The sequence below is a fragment of the Beta vulgaris genome, chromosome 5, assembly GCF_026745355.1.
Source record: "Beta vulgaris subsp. vulgaris cultivar EL10 chromosome 5, EL10.2, whole genome shotgun sequence".
Classification (NCBI taxonomy): domain Eukaryota; kingdom Viridiplantae; phylum Streptophyta; class Magnoliopsida; order Caryophyllales; family Amaranthaceae; genus Beta; species Beta vulgaris.
The window spans coordinates 44,719,492-44,739,374 of NC_079206.1; the positions used below are offsets into that span (position 1 = coordinate 44,719,492).

At 36.0% G+C, this 19,883-nt stretch overlaps 1 protein-coding gene across 2 annotated transcripts; it reads left to right on the forward strand.

Moving 5' to 3' along the window:
- Nucleotides 1-10,589: 10,589 nt before the first annotated feature.
- On the forward strand, nt 10,590-19,438 carry LOC104893515 (hypothetical protein). Of its 2 annotated transcripts, XM_010679632.4 has the most exons (12): nt 10,590-11,470; nt 11,977-12,036; nt 12,132-12,161; nt 12,473-12,546; nt 12,885-12,966; nt 13,628-13,701; nt 13,831-13,897; nt 15,121-15,213; nt 17,520-17,696; nt 17,797-17,847; nt 18,191-18,342; nt 18,768-19,438. In XM_010679632.4, exons 1-12 carry the CDS (start codon nt 10,712-10,714, stop codon nt 19,192-19,194), a joined length of 2,046 nt encoding a protein of 681 aa, XP_010677934.1. In that variant the 5' UTR covers nt 10,590-10,711; the 3' UTR covers nt 19,195-19,438. The 2 variants fall into 2 exon arrangements, with proteins under 2 accessions (XP_010677934.1, XP_057251110.1); XM_057395127.1 differs by lacking the exons at nt 11,977-12,036; nt 12,132-12,161.
- The last annotated feature ends 445 nt before the right edge of the window (nt 19,439-19,883 follow it).

The window sequence follows — 19,883 nt, forward strand, 5'->3', positions numbered from 1 at the left end:
CTTCATAAATATTAACTTCTAAATTTTTCTTCCAAAGTTTATCTATTCTTTCTATCCTCTAAGGAAATTTACTACCCCTTACCAAAGGTAGTTCTACACTCTCCTCTACCCTACTATGGTCATATGAAAATTTTATAGCCATCCAAACCACTTGATGATCACAGTTGACATACAAACAAATTTTCTTATTCAAGAAAATGATTATTTTAATTATGATAACATTACGAATACGCACATATGATATTATTGGTGCGCACATGTAGAGTGGTCGAAATGTTTCCTTAAGGTTATAGTTTTCGAGCCGTTACAATAGCGTTAGAAAATTGAATTCAAACTTAAGACTTTTCAGATTTTCATGTATTACATCTAAGAAAGTTTATTCTGTTTTCTATCTTCAATTTATCAAAATCATTGTATTTGAGTTTGGGTTGAGAGAAAGAAAAATATGCTATTCAAGAGAGAGAAAAGAAAAAGAGAAAGAGAAGAGAGAAAGAGAGGACTTCTAGTGAAGTCAAGTGAGAAAAGTCATGTGTTCAGGGGAAACAGGTTGACTGGAAACTGGTTCCTAGGGGAACTAAGTAAGGATAGATTTATATGTAGTTGTAGTATCTATTATAAATAAAAGAGCAAGGTTTCTTCCTAATGAATTGAGGAAGAGAACCTTGTTAAAAGGATCGTCGTGCGTTCTTACTTATCACTACTTCTCTTTATTAACTTTCAAATCTCGTTTATCTGCAAAAAGTTTGTAAATCTCCCCAACTACAATTCACCCCGCTCCTGTAATTGATTTAGTATTTATACTAGACTAATAATTGGTATCAGAGCCCGGTTCCTCCAAAAATCAGCTAACACTGAGGAGCACTACGGGAGAAAGATTAGATAAAGATTAGATGAAGTGTACTATTCATACTGGAAGAATCGTATGGAAATTTTCATTAAGGCTGAAAACTATCAAGTCTGGAGAGTGATTGAAATCGGTGATATTGAAGTCACAGAGAAAAATAAAAAAGGCAAGACTATTCCCAAACCTCTCTTAAAATATGATAAAGATGACTTCGATAAAATGGAGATGAACAACTTCGCCAAAAAGATTCTCCACTGTGGTCTTGGTCCCATGAACACAATAGAATCAAGAGATGCAAATCGGCCAAGCAAATGTAGGAACTTCTATAGGTTACGCACGAAGGAACAAGCGGAGTCAAGAGATCAAAGATAGATATGCTCATGCACATGTATGAGTTATTCCAGATGAAACCTAAGGAGTCAGTTCATGTTATGCTCACTAGGCTCTCCAAGCTTATCAATGAGTTTGACTCTCTAGGGAAGGCTATTACTCTAAAGGAACAAGTACGGAAAGTTCTAGGGAGTCTCCCACAGGATGACAAGTGGATGGCGAAAGTCACAGCTTTGCAAGAAACCAAGGATTTCACCACATTCAATATCGAGCAACTTGGAGGTTCCTTGTTGACTCATGAGTTGCATCTTGGAACTCATGAGGCTGATCCTAGTATACCTAAAGCTTTGGCTCTAAAATCTAAAGAACAAGATGATTCAGAAACTGATGATGAGGAAGCGGCATTGATGTTGAAAAAGTTCAAAAAGTTTTTTAATAGGAACTACAAAGGGAAAAGCACGAGAAAGCCCACAAAGCTAAGCTGCCATAAATGTGGAAGTCCTGACCACTTTATTAAGGAATGTTCACTTTGGGAAGATGACAAGGGTAAAGGAAAATATAACGAGAAAGGAAAGGAACAGCAAAAGTCTTTCTAAAAAACGGAAATGAGAAGGGCCATGGTTGTAGCCTGGAGGGAATCCGATTCTGGCGAGGAGTAGGAACAGCCTGAAGAAGAAACCGCTCATCTATGTCTCATGGCGAAGACAAATGATGAAGAGGACTTGTCAAACAACAAGGTATGTGTTAATGTTATTGAAGAAGAGTTATCAGAACTTAAAAAGAGCCAACTTATAAAATTACTTTTGGAAACTTTGGATGATTACAAGGCAATCTGCATTAGAGAGGAGAATATGGAGAATGCCTTGGAAGTCACCAAAGAACATTCAAACTGGTTTAAAACTTTGAACGCAAGTATCGATGAAAGGTTCTTTGAGATTTTTGATGAAAACCGACGTATTCAAGAAGCCTTTGAAAAGGTTAAAAATGTAAACTACTTCTTGAATATGGAGATGGTAGAATTGAAACTCTTTGTTCCTGAAAGAACTAGTTCCCCTAAAAATACCAGAATAGCTTCGAAAAATTAAAATCTGAATACAATACAGTTTTAGAGGAAAATCTGGTACTTAAAGGGAAATTGGAATCTTCAAGAACAAAACTTCATGATCCAGTATGCTGGATACAAAAGTATGAAAATGAAGGAAGAAATGGACTAGGTTTCAATCATAAGAAGAAAAATAAAATGAAAAATATGTTGAGCTGCCAAGCAATCGAGTATGCTCAAACTGTGGGAACAGTGGTTACTTAGTGTCTGATTGTTCCGCCGGAGAAGAACATATTGAATGAACACTCGCTTAGTTAAGCAAGTGTGGAAAAGTTAATTAAAAGAAACTCAAGCCCGACAGAGGAACTCAAGTCAGACTAGGTTCCTACCACTGACTAATTATTATGGATACAGGCTAAAGTGATGGGGAATAACATGTGGTACCTCAATAGCGTCAATCTAAGCACATGACTGGAGACAAAACCAAATTTCTTTCACTTTCAGTCTATGAAGTAGGAACTGTGACATTTGGAGACAATCTTGCAGGTAATATAGTAGATGTAGGTAAGGTTAGGAAATCTTAGTCACATTCCATAGATAATGTATTTTTGGTCGAGGGTTTGAAACACAATTTACTTAGCATTTCTCAATTTTGTGACAAAGGGAACAATGTGAAGGTTACTAATGAGTGTTGTGTAGTAAGTGATGTAGGTACATGTACCAAGATTCGGGAACGAACTAGGAACTGAAACACTTATGTCGTTGACCTAAACCTGGTTCATAGGAACAATCTGACTTGCCTAAGTGCGATAGATAATGATCCACTCCTTTAGCATAAAAGGTGTGGTCATGCAAGTATGACCCTGCTCCATACGCTAAGTGGTAAGGATTTAGTTGTTGGTCTTCCAACAATCAAGGTCTCAAATTATGAAGTTTATGGTGCTTGTGCAAAAGGAAAACATGTTAGATCCTCGTTTAAACCAAAGAAGATAGTAAGTACACAAAGTCCACTTGAATTAATTCACATGGACTTATGTGGGCCTGTTCGTATCCAAAGCAGATATGGTAAGAGATATGTACCAGTTATGGTTGATGATTTTTCAAGGTACACTTGGGTTATTTTTCTTCATAGCAAAGATGAAACTTTTGATGAATTTTGACCTTTGCTAAAAGAATTCAAAGGGTTAGTAGTTTTAAATTAAAACATTTACATTCTGACCATGGTAAGGAGTTTGAAAACTCCAAGTTTGATGATTTTTGCAGCAATGAAGGACTAGATCACAACTTCTCTGCTCCTAGGACCCGACAATATAATGGCGTGGTAGAAAGGAAAAATCGTACTCTGAAGTACATGGCTAGAACAATGCCTATAGCCAGCAATCTTTCAAAGAACTTTTAGACAGAGGCAGTGAACACCGCTTGCTATATCATCAATAGAGTCATGTTGAGACATATTACCTTGAAGACCCCCCATGAGCTACTCAAAGGAAGAAAACCCAACATCTCTTACTTTAGAGTCTTTGGTTGTAGATGTTTGTACACAACAATGGTAAAGACAATCTATAAAATTTTATGCTAGAAGTGATGAGGCAGTTTTTATAGGGTATGCTTTAAATAGTAAAGCATATAGAGTCTATAACAAAAGAACAATGTCTGTTGAGGAAAGCGTTCATATTATTTTTGATGAAACTAACTCTCTACAGGAACCAGGTTATGAAAATGATTTTGAAATTGGTTTGACTCGTTCTGAAGAGTCAGCCAACTTTGATGAGGAACTAACACCTGCAGGTACTGATAAGAAGCATGTTCCTGAAAACGAGATGATTGTTCCTGATCCTATTGCTCAAGGGGAACATGCAGATGAAGGAACTCCTGATGGAGAAGGATAAGAAGAAGAATCACATCCAGAGAATGAATCAACTGAAGAACCTCAAGCAAAAGGAACAGGAACAAGAGCGTTTCATCCAAAACCTTGGAAGCACCAAGACTTCCATCCACTAGAGTTGATCATAAGTGATATTGAGAAGGGAACTCAGATAAGATCTCAGCTCAAAAACTTCTGTGCAAGCCTTTTTCTCCATGACAAAACCTCGAGATCATAATGAAGCCCTACTAGAGTCTGACTGGATAAATGTCATGCAAGAGGAACTGAATGAGTTCCAAAGGAACAAGGTCTGGCATCTTGAGACCAAGCCTAAGAATCAAAAGGTGATTGGACTGAACTAGGTCTTCAGGAACAAGCTGGATGAGCATGGAATAGTCATAAGGAACAAAGCTAGACTTGTAGCTAAAGGGTACAATCAACAATAAGGCATTGATTTGGATGAAACCTTTCCTCATGTTGCTATGATAAAAGCTATTAGAATTTTGATTGCGTTTGCTGCATATATGGGGTTTAGGTTGTACCAAATGAACGTTAAATGTTCTTTCTTAAATGGATATTTAATGGAAGATGTCTATGTGGAACAACCTCCCGGATTTGAAAACCCTGATCTTTATGGGCTAAAACAAGCTCCTAGATCTTGGTATGAAAAACTCTCAAAATTCTTGCTTTCACATGATTTCATAAGAGGCAAAGTTGATAGGACCTTATTCCTTCGATCTAAAGGAATAGACATTCTAGTAGTACAAATTTATGTAGATGATATAATTTTTTGGTGCTACTAACGAATCTTTTTGCAAGGAATTTGCTGATCTAATGAGTAGTGAATTTGAGATGAGAATGATGTGAGAGTTGAACTTCTTTCTTGATTTGCAAATCAAGCAAACCGAAAGAGGAACAATGATCCATCAGCAAAAATATGTGAAGTAACTACTGAAAAAATATGGACTGGATCAAGCAAAGACCAATCATACTCCTATAGGAACAGGCACAAGGTTAGATGAGGATCCATGTGGTAAAATTGTAGATCAGAAACTTTATAGAGGTATGATTGGATCCCTACTTTATTTAACTGCTAGTAGACCTGACATTTCTTTTAGTGTTGCTTTATGTGCGAGATTCCAATCAAATCCTAAGGAATCACACTTGACAACAGTCAAAAGAATACTTAGGTATTTGAAAGGAAGTGATGATCTTTGTTTGTTCTATCCTCGAAGTGACATCTTTGATCTAGTTAGCTACTCTGATGCTGACTATACTTGAGACTTGGTAAATCGCAAAAGCACTTCTACAATTGCTCAGTTCCTAGGAACAAGCTTAGTGTCTTTGAGCTCAAAGAAAAAAAACATTGTTGCACTTTCAATAGCTGAGGTCGAGTTTGTAGCAGCAGCTGCTTGTTGTTCCCATGTATTATGGATTAAACAATAGGTACGCAACTTTGGCATAAAATATAAGTGTGTTCCTATATTCTGTGATAATACTAGTGCAATATGTATTTCCAAGGATCCAGTCCATCATTCTAGGGTCAAGCATATTCATATCAGACATCATTTTTCAAAGGACAATGTGGGAAAAGTTTTGTCCCACTGAAAATCAAATAGCTGATATCTTGACCAAACCACTCTCTAGGGACAAGTTTGAAAAGATTCGCTGGGAACTAGGAATGATCATAATTGTTTGAAAGTGCCAGTACTATTGACCCCCTATGAAATATTTGTTACTAAGTGTGCCCTGCAACTTTCATGAATTTATTCATACACCTAGGGTCAAGTATAAGGACTCACATTTGTCTTTAAATATTACCCTTATTGTCTATGCACATAATTGAGTATGAAAGTGGAATGTATGGTTTATATAAAGTTCAACACAAGCAAGAGCAATTTTAATTTTTCTCAATTTTCATTTATTTATTTATTTCTTTATTTCTCTGAAATTCTTTAATCTTCCTTTCCCACTTATCTCCCTTAAATTCTACGTTTCAATGTTTCAACCATTTTATTGCCCAAATACAACTTTAATTAATCTAATTTGAAAAGAGAACATTCATTAAATACACACGGAACCCAATAACCTCTTCAAAACCCAACACCCCTTTTTATTCACTTTTCACACGGTTTCATCATTGCTTTTTAAACCCAAGCCATCCCATCACTGCCATCCTTCACTTCATCTCTCTAAATTCTTTCATCTCTCTTCTTCAACCACTCTCAAATTCCCCCAAAATGTCTCCCTAAAGAACAAACTCCGGTGACCATGAGAGCTTTCTGGCAAAAAAACTTCTTCGTTGTCGGAACTCAGTGATCAAGAATCCTCTCACCCAAAAGAAGACTCCATGGATTCGAAAGCTCCGTCTACCGCTCATGAAGCTCTCTCTCCAAAGCATGAGGATGGAGAAGACGAAGTTGAGAGTGAGCAAGAAAAATAAATTCAAATTCCTACTAAGAGGGGTAAGAAAACTAAATCTTCTCAATGTCTTGTGGGTTTCTGTGTCGATCTTGCATGGTGCAAAAAATCAAAGTGGATGGAATTTTTGAACATTCTGAAATTTCAAAAATGGATGAAATTGGTTAGTCTGGATGAAGGTTTGTTTGAAAATGAAATGAGTGATTTCTGTTCAAGTTTCAACATCACTGAGGGTGTTTGTGCAAGTTTGGTGAATGGTTATGTGGTAACCCTAACTGAGAAAAAACTGAGTGATTGGTTTGAGGTGGCTTCTAAAAGGTACAAGGAATACATTAAGGGGAGGGAAAAATTGAATGTTAATGGAGCCTCAAATGACAAAATTCTGACCTTCTTTAATGGAAACCCCACTGTCCTTTCTCTTGACCAAAAAGATCTCTCTCCTTTTCATAAGCATTTATTTCAGTTTGTTTGGCGCTTTGTTTTCCCAAGATCCTCCAAAAGAACCCAAGCAAACCTAATGGACCTCTCCATTATGTATTACCTCGCCAAAAATATCAAGATAAACTTCCCCTCCTTGATGATCTCTCATCTTTCCTATTGCATTTCTCACAATACCAAAATTGGGTGTGGTAATCTCATTACCACCATACTCAAACAGAGCAAAGTCAAACTCTCTGCCAGACCCTCCTTTACCCTAGAACCCGAGAACTATTTAACCAAAGAAACTTTGTCCCGACTTAGTTTAAGGGTGATAAATGGATTTTAAAAGAGAGGAGACAGCTGTTAAAGTTGAGACGGGTTCTAAAAGAAAATTGTTTGAGGAAGGAGGTGCTGGAGGATCTGTTAGAAAGAGCCAGAGACTAGCTGGTTCCAAGTCTCTCAAGGAGCAGGATCCGAGTGATGCTGTGCTGATTCATTTGGATGTCGATCCAGTTCCTTCTACTGCTGTAGATTTTTCTCTGATTTCCACCGCTAGTCTTCATGGGATGCTAAGGGGTATTCAAGAGTCCCTGACTCTACTGCATTCAAGGGTCAGTGTAATGGAGGCCACTTTATCCAACTTGGACTCTCAGTAGTAGCAGAGCTTGGCTGCTATCAAGCAGGCAGACACTGGGATCAGGAACAAGGTTGATGGTGTGGTATCTAAAATTGACTCTGTGGTCACCAGCTCTTCAAGAGCCCCAAAACCTAATTTCCCCATTCCCTCTTTAAAAAATTTGGTTACCTGAATAAATTTTTTGGGTTGTAATATTGGTTGAACAATTTTTTTGATATCTCTTCCTATGTCCTTCTGTGACACATGCAGTCCTACATTATCTACTACTTTTGTTTTTTTTATGCTCTTGTGTTGTGCATATTGCTCTCTTTTGCTTTCCCTACATCATTTCCTGTCTTACGTGCTTCGTTGTGCTAGGATGGCTAATATATTGAGATATCTGTTTGAGCTACTTGCTTGATGCCTAGAATGTTGACTCTCTAGTGCTGCAGGTTCATAACTTGGTTTTGATGATGACAAAAGGGGGAAGAGATATTATTGGCAACGATTAAAAATTTTCTGGCCTAACTTAGTTCCTATAGCCTTTCTCAACTTACTTGGTCTCTGTTCCCAGTTCTAGTTGAGTCTTGTCACTTAATTTGTTATTTTAAGTTTTTAGTGATTTTGTTTTAAATTTTTTTTACTTTGCCAAATTATTTGCCATCATCAAAAGGGGGGGATATCGTTGTATTCACTATTTTGATGATGACAAATAATTTAGTTTTTATTCTAGTTAAATCTTATTTGATTTCGTTTTATTTTTCTATTAGATTTAATTTTATGTCTTTGATTAGATTTTATTCTAGTAGTATAAGTTATATTTATTTTATTAGCTTATTGCTAACTTATGGAGAATTGATTATGAGGTTAATCAAAATTAAGTTATTTAAACTAATTGTTTGTCTTTTCGACTCATTACATGATTGTATGATTTTGATATTACGGAATATTAACTTTAACAAATTTGAATTCCATAATGTTTGTGGCGTTAGTGGTATATGCGCAAGTAAAATGTATAAGCAAACTGAACGTGCATCAATATCTAACTACCTCGCTACAAATAAGGAACCAAGATGCTGATCGGTTAGTTCCTAGATTCTAGGGAGCATAACTAACTGCCTTATTGTTAGCACGCGCAAATCTGATGGAGCTGAGGCTGATTAAGCGGAATAACGGCTACAAAAGTGGTTGGTGGGATGCTACATTATAGCACCCATAACGTACTAATGGAGCAAAACGTGGAGCAGCTGATATTCCTGTTTATAGCGTTAGAAAATTGAATTCAAACTTAAGACTTTCCGTATTTTCATGTATTACGTCTAAGAAAGTTTATTCGGTTTTCTATCTTCAATTTATTACAATCAATGTATTTGAGTTTGGGTTGAGAGAAAGAAAAATCTTGTATTCAAGAGAGAGAAAAGAGAAAGAGAAAGAGAAGACTTCTAGTGAAGTCAAGTGAGAAAAGTCACGTGTTCAGGGGAAACAGGGTGACTGGGAACTGGTTCCTAGAGGAACTAAGTGAGGGTAGATTTGTATCTAGTTGTAATAACTATTATAAATAAAAGAGCAAGGTTTCTTCCTAAAGAATTGAGGAAGAGAACCTTGTTAAAAGGATCTTCGTGCATTCTTACTTATCACTACTTCTCTTTATTAGCTTTCAAATTCAGTTTATCCGCAAAAAGTTTGTAAATCTCCCTAACTACAATTCACCCCCCTAACTACAATTCACCCCCTCTTGTAGTTGATCTAGTGTTTATACTAGACTAAAAAGCACCAAAAACCAACATGTTTTTTTGGGTAACAACTCCACAAGCTAAAAACAACACCTCATATTGCATCTCTGCTACCAAAAATCAGCAAAAATCAAGAATTAGAAAAATAAACAACTTGCAAATTAAATTCAGAAAAAATCGCAAATTTGAATTGAAATTATATAATATTAATTTCGAACCTGAAAGAGATAAAAACGGAGGAAGTGAAGTTATGGGAGGAAAGAGAGAGTAGGGTGAAGAAAAACGAATTTTTGTGGTGAGTTTGATTTGTTTGCTTTCAAAAGTTTGGGAAAAAATTAAGCGCTTGGGGCAGCATTCTATCCTACATATACACCACCACCACCACAATGAACACTCGCTTAATATCAATTCGGTTTTTGGCCTCTTCACTTTCTCTATCCTCATGAACAATCACCATCTGCAACGGAGAATTCGACACTCGAACTGCGAAAATAAAGAGTGTTTGACTATGCCCATGAACAAAGGAGAAGAGAGATGAAAACCATATTAGAGGAGAGAAAAGAGATGAAAAAAATGGCAGAGAAGGAGAGGAAGAAGGTGAAACAAATCGCAAGGAAGGAGGTATAGAGAAGGGACTTATTTCCCTTTTAAAGTCACGTGTCAGTTCAATGAACTCATATCATAATCGTTAAGTCCTGCATACAATAATCAAAAGTTAGGATATATAAAAGATGATGGTCGATAGTTGAGCCCCATAGCGTCAATTTTTCCTTCAATATATACTATCATTTTACGTTTATATTTCAGACTAATCAATATATGATAGTTGTCGTAGATGTTTTTGTCGGTGGGGTAGCGAGAAAAGATAAGAGAAATAAGAGGGGAAAAAGAAAAGCAATTTAAGGTTACTCAATTATTAGTGATCAAAACTCTATTTACGATAAAATGATAATATAATAGAAAAAATTTATTATATAAGATAGTTTTTTGAAAGAAAATTTTTAAAATGCATTTTTTTGAAAAAAAAAGTTGATTGTAATTGATTTGAAATTTTTCCTTTTTTAAATTTTTATTGAACTTAAATAATTGACGATCTCACTATCATGAAACATGCAAATTAGTAGGCGCACAAGTTCTTGTGATGAGGTAGGTACGCACCATGAATATCAAACACTAAGTTATAAACACAAAGACTAATACCAATGTATATATTCATTTGGTTCATTAAATTATGTACATGTATTCAATTAACTTGTTATTTATACACATTTGACTTGTTACTTATGTACATATATACATCTTCTTCAGCATACAAACGTGTGCACTATTGCGGGAAACAAGACTCAAGAGTGCAAAAACCTGCTCAACGACTTAAACAAACTCTATCCAGTGCACCTCACAACATTTTTCACTCTTCAGTCCTGAGTCTTCGTGAGTGAAGATGCAAATCCTGCAAACCTCACAATTCCAATTCCTGCCACTCTCTCTCCTCTCAAAAACCCAGCTAAACCCCTGGAATTCCAAGCTCCAAACCCCAAATATCCACCCCAGTTTCTCTATCCTCTTATCTTCATCTTCATCTTCTTCCTCTTCCCTTCGAAAATCGTACGCTTCGGATGAATTCCCAGTGGACGAGACATTCCTGGAACAATTCGGGCCCAAAGACAGAGAAACCGAGGAAGAAGCCCGAAAGCGGAACTGGGTAGAACGAGGTTGGGCTCCATGGGAAGAAATTCTATCTCCTGAGGCAGATTTCGCCCGAAAATCGCTGAATGAAGGGGAAGAAGTGGCGTTGAAAGACCCTGAAACAATTGAGGCATTCAAGATGCTGAAACCCAGTTACAGGAAGAAGAAGATGGAGGAAATGGGTTTGACTGAGGACGAATACTTTGCTAAGCAGTTTGATATAAAGGGGGAGCTTTTGGACCCTTTGGAGACTTACTGGGATGGCCCTTTGATTGTTAGACATGTCGCGCCGCGTGACTGGCCGCCTCCTGGTTGGCAGGTTAATAGGGAAGACCTCCAGTTTATTAGGGAGGGTCATAAGATGATGGCACACAGAGTTCAATTGGAGGATTTGGAAAACAATGTCTTGAGAGAGAAACAAGGGATGTCTTTGGATAGGTATAAACTATTTTTAAAGCAGTATCAGGAATGGGTTGAATTTAACAAGGATAAGTTGGAGGAAGAATCTTATCAGGTGCTTATTTCTCTTGCAATATTTAAGTATCATATTTCTTTGTTTTGTTGGATAAAATGTTTATAGCATTGTTTTGTTGGATAAAATGTTTATTGTTATAGTATTGTTTTGTTGTGTTAGTTTAGGCAATTAGAGGTCAATTTTACATCCCCTTTCAATGTATTTTTGAATGAGTTTCTATCTTATTAGGCAGTTGTTTGAGTTCTTGGATTATGATAGACTATACTTTAGTTTGTCTTCTTATTATGCGCGAACTGGGAAACAATATTTTCCATACTAAGGACAAGTTTGCGTACATCTAAACATAGTACACATCTTTGTAGGTGATATTATTAGGTTATGAGAAGTTGCCTATTTAATTATGTGGTTATGGCTAGAGTTTGTGTAATCACTAATTAATGTTCCTGTTTGAATATTGAAATTATCGATGTTGTTGTGTGGAAGTACTAAGCTTGATTTGCTCATCTATATTTCTGAAGTCCTGGAATAATCAATGCTTTTTGCAGCATGATCAAGATTATTATCCAGGAAGGAGGAAAAGAGGCAAAGATTATGAGGAGGGAATGGTAAAAATGCTGGTTTTTCTGCCTTATTTGAGTTCTGAAATGTTGGTACACGAAATGTGAAGTCCTTAATTAATAAGACGTTTCTTTATTTGCAGTATGAACTACCATTCTATTATCCTGGACAAGTAAGTTGTTCTGGACCCTTGTCACTATAGCTGTAGATAAAATTTCCTTTTTAAAAGTACCGCTTAGTTCTGAAGTTTTCTGAAAGAGCTTGGTATCCACCACTCTCTAGATTTTAACTGGTTGGCTGTTTCGGTGCTATACTCTGTGTCGTAATTGATAATGGACGTCCCATTCATCCATCTTAAAGGGTTCATGCGTTTGATGAGAAATAAAAAGGAATATAAAAAATTGTCCTTGGCTGATCTATGACTACCTGCACTTTTGGAAATAGTAAATTCCACATTTGAACTAATGCTTTTAAAACATGCAGATCTGTCTTGGCAAGGTGACAACTCTGCACCTATATCAAGGAGCATTTGTGGACATCGGAGGAGTACATGAAGGGTAATCTATCCATCTTCTTTTCTCTTCTTTCCTTATTTTTGTAATATTATTTTTCCTCCCAAATTTAGGCAAGCATAGAAAATAACATAACCCCCATTCCATGGCATTTATTTGTATTGGTCCATGCCGTCCTTTTATGAGTTAGTGTACTTGTTGATCTAGTTTTATTACAGGACATATTCTACCACACAATTTGAGGTATCCCGTAAGAGAGTAGGCTTCTATGCTTTCTCTCTTCTTGCTTAAAAAGTTGCAGGACATCCCCATTTTCTTTTTGTTATTACATGTAACTGTCGAAGAGTTTCAGTTACTAAGCTTACTTGTGTTATCTTTTTCAGCTGGGTGCCTATTAAAGGCAATGATTGGTACTGGATCCGTCAGCACATAAAAGTTGGCATGCATATTATGGTTGAGATTTTGGTGAGCAATCCAAATATCTGGTTCAAGTTTGCTTTTTTTCCCTCCCCTCTTTGACTGATTGAAGGTGCGTATCTGGTTAGGAAAAAGGCATCTAGTGATAAGCTTGACTTATTTCCTTCTTTCTGAGTGTCTGTGGAGTTGAGAAAGAATTTTGACTTTGCTACAAAACTTGCCTCTTGAGCAACTTGGACTTGTTCTCCATCTTATCCTCAACTTCATGTATCAAGGTTCAGCTGATCTTTTTCTTTTCTTTTTCTTTTCTTTTTCTTTTCTTTTTCTTTTCTTTTTCTTTTCTGGGAGCAGGTATGAGTTTTGTCCTAATTCTTTTAGAGAGGAAAATTCTAGATACACGATTAGCAGGTCTTCAACTTTGAATATACAGTAGATGTCCAATAGTAAGCAGCACCCGAAATCGAAGCAAGAGACCTGGTTTGAAAGCCTTTTTCAACTATCATCTGATAGATCATGAACTTGATATAGATGTTCCTTTATGAATTTGAGGATACGAAAATTGACTGGCAAGCGAAATTAAGGATATCAATGTGCTACTATCAAATTGTTTTCAACATGTCAATTTGACTGTCTTGAACTGAATGTTTTATCTTGCTAGTAAATAGACAAATTAGTGGTTTCGTATCTAATAAGTTACTCTGTAATTCAGGCTAAGAGAGATCCTTATCGATATAGATTTCCTCTTGAATTACGTTTTGTGGACCCAAACATTGATCATCTTATGTAAGTCATAATTTCTCATAACTTCTCTCAGAATTTAATTTTTCTATGATCAGCTACTCATTGTTGCTGCCTCTGTTAGAAAATTTGATGCTTAAATTCTCCTTAATGCATTAGTCTCTATGTTTGCAGCTTCAATAGGTTTGAATATCCACCAATTTTTCGCCGTGACGATGATACTAATCCTGATGAATTACGTGTAAGTATATTAATTTTCCTTAAACTGCTGTCTGTTGTATACTTCCTCCGTTAGATAATAAGTGAAACATACCTTAGATGGAAAAAAAAAGTGACAAAATGACAAGAGTACCCATCACGAACTTGTATGGTTTGCTTTTCTCTTTCCTCCTTTTGATAATGAAAAGGGTATATTATGATTTTTTGGCTTTTGAAAGTGATATTTATTAATTGTGTCCAATCCCTATGTTTCACTTATTATGGAACAGAGGAAGTATAAAGTATATAGGAAAGTAGTTTGCAGAAGAGAACCTTCATTGTGATGTTAGCTCACACAATATTTTGGTAGAGTGAAGACACTAGTGATGTCTCCATGTGTAATTTTTGAGCCAAAGCAAGCACACTATTTCTCCAAAATGTTTGTTTTTCCAACTAAAGGTTATGTCGGTCTTTGAGCAAAATAAGCCTCACCCCTATCATTTCTAAGAGGTTGATTCACTTAGATCTCTGATCAGAAAAGTAAAAACCATTAACTGGCCTACTACTTCACAACAAAAAAGAAGAAAGCCTAATATAAACTCCATCATAGGCAAGGCATAGGTAAATTTAGATGTGCATGGACTTGCCTCTAGCAGTCTAGCTAGTGCTCAAGAAAGGCCCTGCTTTTGTGATTCCAATCGAAATGTTAAAAATAATAAACTTTGAAGACTCAATGGAAAAACTGTTTTGGAAACAACCTCTTTCATGGTCTTTCACTTATTATTAGTAAACCTCCCAAACTTTGCTCCAACAGAATTGATATTGTTTTGTTTGTCATGGAAACAATTCAAAAAATTATCATTCAGGTCCCTCCTATATATGCCTAGAGGTTTTAAAACTTAAAGAATACATCTTCACATTATTTTTTTTTCAGATTTTTGTCCTCATTTTATTTTCCATGATCCCTCCCTTCTTCCATCGAGTGAAATTTAATCTTGTTTAGGTTGCCAAAATGCTAAAAGCAAAGGGAAGGAGTGGGGTAGATTCTTCAAGTTGTGAAATCCCTTGTTGTGCATTGTGTTGGAATTTGGGATTATGGATTTTCTATGAGCTAGAGCTTTCCCCAAACATATACCATTTGCATGAAGTGTAATCTAGTAGCTCAAAAAGCAATGAGGCAATTCTATCTATCTATCTATCTATCTATCTATCTACATTGAAAGCTTTCCATGTCATCACTCTTAATTTGGAGCTGCCTTATTTCAGCGTGATTGTAGAAGACCCCCTCTTCCCAGAAAGGATCCAGGAGTCAGAGTAGAAGAAGAGCCTCTGTTGTCTGATCACCCTTATGTTGACAAGGTAAATTAAGGTTACTTGATCCTCTTCCTCCGAATTCTTTCAGTACCTTAGGTTGATATCTATAATTTATGTTTGATATATATGCAATAAAAAGATCCATAGAGTATATAGCTTAGTCACGTGTATGCTCTGTTAGCGAGAAGAAAACATTACAGAGTAACTTTATGTATTGATTTTGTGAAAACTGTGCAAGTAGCGAAAATTGTCTCATAGATTCGAAGAATACATATTTACTGCATAGATTTGCATGCTTATATGAAAGTAGCAATTCCACAACTATGCATAATGGTATTGTGTAGCTGGAACTCATCTGCAATTACAGTGGGGAGTTAGGCCCTTATACCACAAAATGCCAAATGGTACAATGTCCTGGCAGTTCTGCAGATGTGAGGTAGCCGCATATTACTTTTTAAAAAAAACTAATATGAACCCGGTGCACACTAATTAGTGTGCACCCGATCCATATTACGTGAGTTTAGGATAGTGTATATTGATATGATATATTGTATGTTAAAATGATATAGTGTATGTTAAAATGATATAGTATATGTTAAAATGATATAGTGTATGTTAAAATGATATAGTATATGTTAAAATGATATAGTATATGTTAAAATGATATAGTGTATGTTAAAATGATATAGTGTATGTTAAAATGATATAGTGTACCTATGTATAATATAGTATATCTATTTTTGATATAGTGTATGTTTCTGTAATGCGTTTAAGTAAATATTTTCCTATAAGATATAGTGTACCTAGTTATGATATAGTGTTCCTATAGGATAGTGTACCTAGTTATGATAAAGTGTACCTCTGTATGATATAGTGTACGTAGTTATGATATAGTGTATCTATTTTTGATATAGTGTACCTATGTATCATATAGTGTATCTATTTTGATATAGTGTATAAGTGAGTACTTCTTAACCGGTCACGTGTCTGGGCATGGTCCACACTATTTTTAGTGTGAACCGGGTCCATGCAAGACGGATTGATTACTTTCTATAAACCTAATCTAATTTTTTGTCTACATCCCTTGGTTTCAATCAGTATCAGTGTGCATAGGTGTTATGGCTGTAAACGAAAATTTTGTAACATATATATTTCTTTTTACTTAACAAAATGAATTCATCATATTCATACTAAACCCTTAACTGTAAAAAGTTTTGAGTCTAAAAAATGAGAAGAGAATTACGCCTTAACCCTCATGGTTAAAGTTCCCACATTTGAAGCTTTTGTATAGTCGGAGTCAAGCTTTAGGTTCTAAGCAACAATTTATTTTGTAGATAAATTGCTCCATTATAGCTTGAGGGCATAAATTTTCTGTCTTTTGCCCTCCTTTTAGGTGTGGGTGACACCCCCTTGGTCTCTTTCAAATATACCTCCTGATTGCTTAACACGCGAAAGAAGATGACTAAACCGAGGCCTGAAACGAAATTCTAGTATGTCTATTATGCTGCTTAAGAACCTATTACTGAGAAAATTGAAGGATAGTCACCGATACTTGGTAAAAGGTTGAATATTATCCATACCAATCATTAACCCTATCACAATCAGGATTTAATAGAGACAACTTCCTACCTTATAATATCAACTTTGTTTCTATTTGGCTGTCCTCATACCTTTTTTTTTTTTTAGGAAAAATTGACATGAATAATCCCAACTTTTACTAGTCATTCTCAAAATAATCCAACTTTGAATTATTTTAGAATAATCCCAACTAGGATTACCTTCTCAAAATAATCCGAATTATTAATTTTCAACATATTATAGACTTAAAATGGATTAGTGCATACAAGAAAACAGATATTTTGGCTTACTTTGAGAAGGTCCTCTCAAAAGTTCGGATCATTTAGGATAATTCAAAGTTGGGATTATTTTGAGAAAACGGGTGAAAGTTGGGATTATTCATGTGAATTTTTCCTTATTATTGTTGTTTCTGAATTATGTCTTCCCTGCACCTGAAAGTGGTACAAGCCCCTCCCTTTTCTAAGTGAAACCCTCGCTCTCCTTTCCTACTTTTCCCTATTGGTCTAGAGAAGGTGAAATGTTGCTTTTCTCGCATGATGAACATCTAGTATAATTGGGTTCGAATTGATTCAGGCATTTATTCTTTGAGATTCTTGAATTTTAGTTCTCTCTTTTTATGTCTTTCTCCCTTTATCTTAGTGGCCAAATGCAACTAGTAGCTACTAGATGTTGTAGTGTTCCCAGTAACAGTTACACAAATACTTGTTGAGCTATCCTCAACGAAGCTCTGTATGGCTTTACCTCTAAAAATTACTTGTTGTATATTTTTGCAGCTGTGGCAGATTCATGTTGCTGAGCAAATGATCTTGGATGATATGGAGGCTAACCCTGACAAATATAAAGGGAGGAAATTGTCAGAGCTGACCGATGAAATAGAGTTTGATGAAAGGCATAGTGTGGAATACACCAAAGCTTATTACAAGAAATCTCTGTTACCTAAAATGATATTGGTGAGCATAATTATTGTGATGTGGTCCTTGTTTCCCTTATCATATAATATAGTTTTGCTCTGGCATGTCAGCTGTCTGATACATCTCCTATGGTTGGCAGAAAACAAGTGTCAAAGAACTTGATCTGGAGTCAGCTTTTGCTGAGCGTCAGGTTGATCTCTCACTTCTCTTTATGCATACAATATTTTCTCAACACCCCCACCCGACTGAGACAATGAACAGTAGTGGAGAAAAGCTTAACAAAAGTGAAAATGAAATTGTTGTTGAAAAAGAACAGACTATTGATGGAATACGATTGAAATGGGGTGCTACCGCCAATAGTTTTTCATGCCCCATAAGGCTAGGTAGTGTTTGATGATCAATTGTATAGAACAAACTGGAGAGAACATGAGCACCACTTCGCAAATCTATTACCTTATTGCTCAGAAAAATTTGTTATTATTGGTGTGTTGTATTTGGTGCTTTGCTTTTAACATACTTTTCCTTTTATTTAGCTCCATAATAAACTTGAAAAGGAAGCAGAAGAAAGAGGGGAGGACTACAAAGTTGCCAAACTAAGACGGAACATAGAGATGGATGAGTATGATTTCATCCACTGGCGTCGATCGTTTGAGGAAAGAGAAGCTTTATTGCGAGACATAAGCTGGTATGTTACTAATAAATGCACTTGATGCATCTATAGCTATGCTATTTTAGAGACTTCCACCTCTGCATCACCACAATCCCCCCCCCCCCCCCTCCGCTAATCCCTGTACCCAGGGAAGAAATGGGTAAAAGTTCAAATTGACCGCAGGAAAACAACTTTAGAACTTAAAAGGAGATAACCTGGTTTTCTTATCTTCAATTATTTACAGTTTTTTACATTTCGACAATAAGGCTATGTTCATGATACAAAGAAAGCCAACTTACACTAGGTTTTGTGGGAAGCACGTTCATGTAAACTCGCCTTAGAGAACTGGCTTAAAAGATCTTTCAAGCAAGTTCCGAAAGGTGGTTGAATAAGTGCCATATAGCACTTTCTGACATTGGACCGAGATTGCTTCATACTGAAAATTCAATTCCATATTGCAGTCGCCAAGCTCTGGGCCTACCATTACAAGAACCCGGGAGATATGTTGATCCTAGTATTCTTGGCAAGGATCAATATGACCCTTCAAATCCCTTGTATCGCTATGACTATTGGGGAGAGCCAAAGAACTCAGAGAAGACTAAGCAAGAACGAATGACAGATGCCCACAACAAATCTATTGTGGGAAAAGGGAATGTTTGGTATGAAATGTCTTATGAAGATGCAATGGAGGAAATGAAGCACAGGGAACCCCATTTAAAGGACAATGCTGGGAGTAAGAGTGACGAAGAAGCAGAATTAGATGATGACAGTGATGATGACTTTGACTACAGCATTCTTAGTGACTCGAGTGCTGAGTATGCTAGCCAACCTCATGTAAATGGGACACAATCATCTAGCATATCAGATGAAGGTATGTTCGAAGATTAGTTGACGATAACTCGGAAAATTGAATTTTGTCATTTGTACAGTAAATTAATAGATTAGGGAAGTAGGATAAACTGCCAACATTTCCAATAGTATGAGAGACATAAATAGTCCGGGTATTCATGTAGTCTAATGAGATATCTATTTCAGATCCGAAGGGTGATGATGTTGTATAGATGGACCGGAAATGAACTTCTGTGAGCTAGGTTTGCTATGCAAGAGGATAAAGAAAATTTAATTTGCTTCATTTTAAGCTCTCTTTACTTTAGATTTTGATTCTATGTACTCCACCATTACTTGCCTAGTTCTTTTGGTATATAAAGGTAAGGTTTGTTTTTTGTCACAAAATAAGTAAAAACCTTAACAAAGAGTCGAAGAACAGGCATCCTTTAGATGAAGGATATTAGAGAAATTTTTGTCAAAAAAAACTACTCTACTTGAGATTTATGTTGATGTTGCCACTTTTCAGTTTTATCATACACAAGTCTGCTAGTTGGGTGTTGTTTGACCAGAAACGCAATTCATTGAATCAGCCAAAAAAAAAAAACAATGTTTCTATACAGTCTCTGAAACCATTCGACTTGGAGAAGTATTTTCATTGATGAAGAACCATTTTTATGAGAGACAACTTTCCTCTAAAGGAGTTTTTTTAAAGTACAAGGCTAGAAAATTAAGTACTTCCTCCGTTTCTA

Coding starts and splice junctions, on each gene's coding strand:
- LOC104893515 (XM_010679632.4), top strand. CDS start 10,712: ATGCAAATCCTGCAAACCTCACAATTCCAATTCCTGCCACTCTCTCTC. Junction 12,037..12,131: donor AAGATTATGAGGAGGGAATG/GTAAAAATGCTG, acceptor CTTTATTTGCAG/TATGAACTACCATTCTATTA. Junction 17,848..18,190: donor CAGCTTTTGCTGAGCGTCAG/GTTGATCTCTCA, acceptor CCTTTTATTTAG/CTCCATAATAAACTTGAAAA.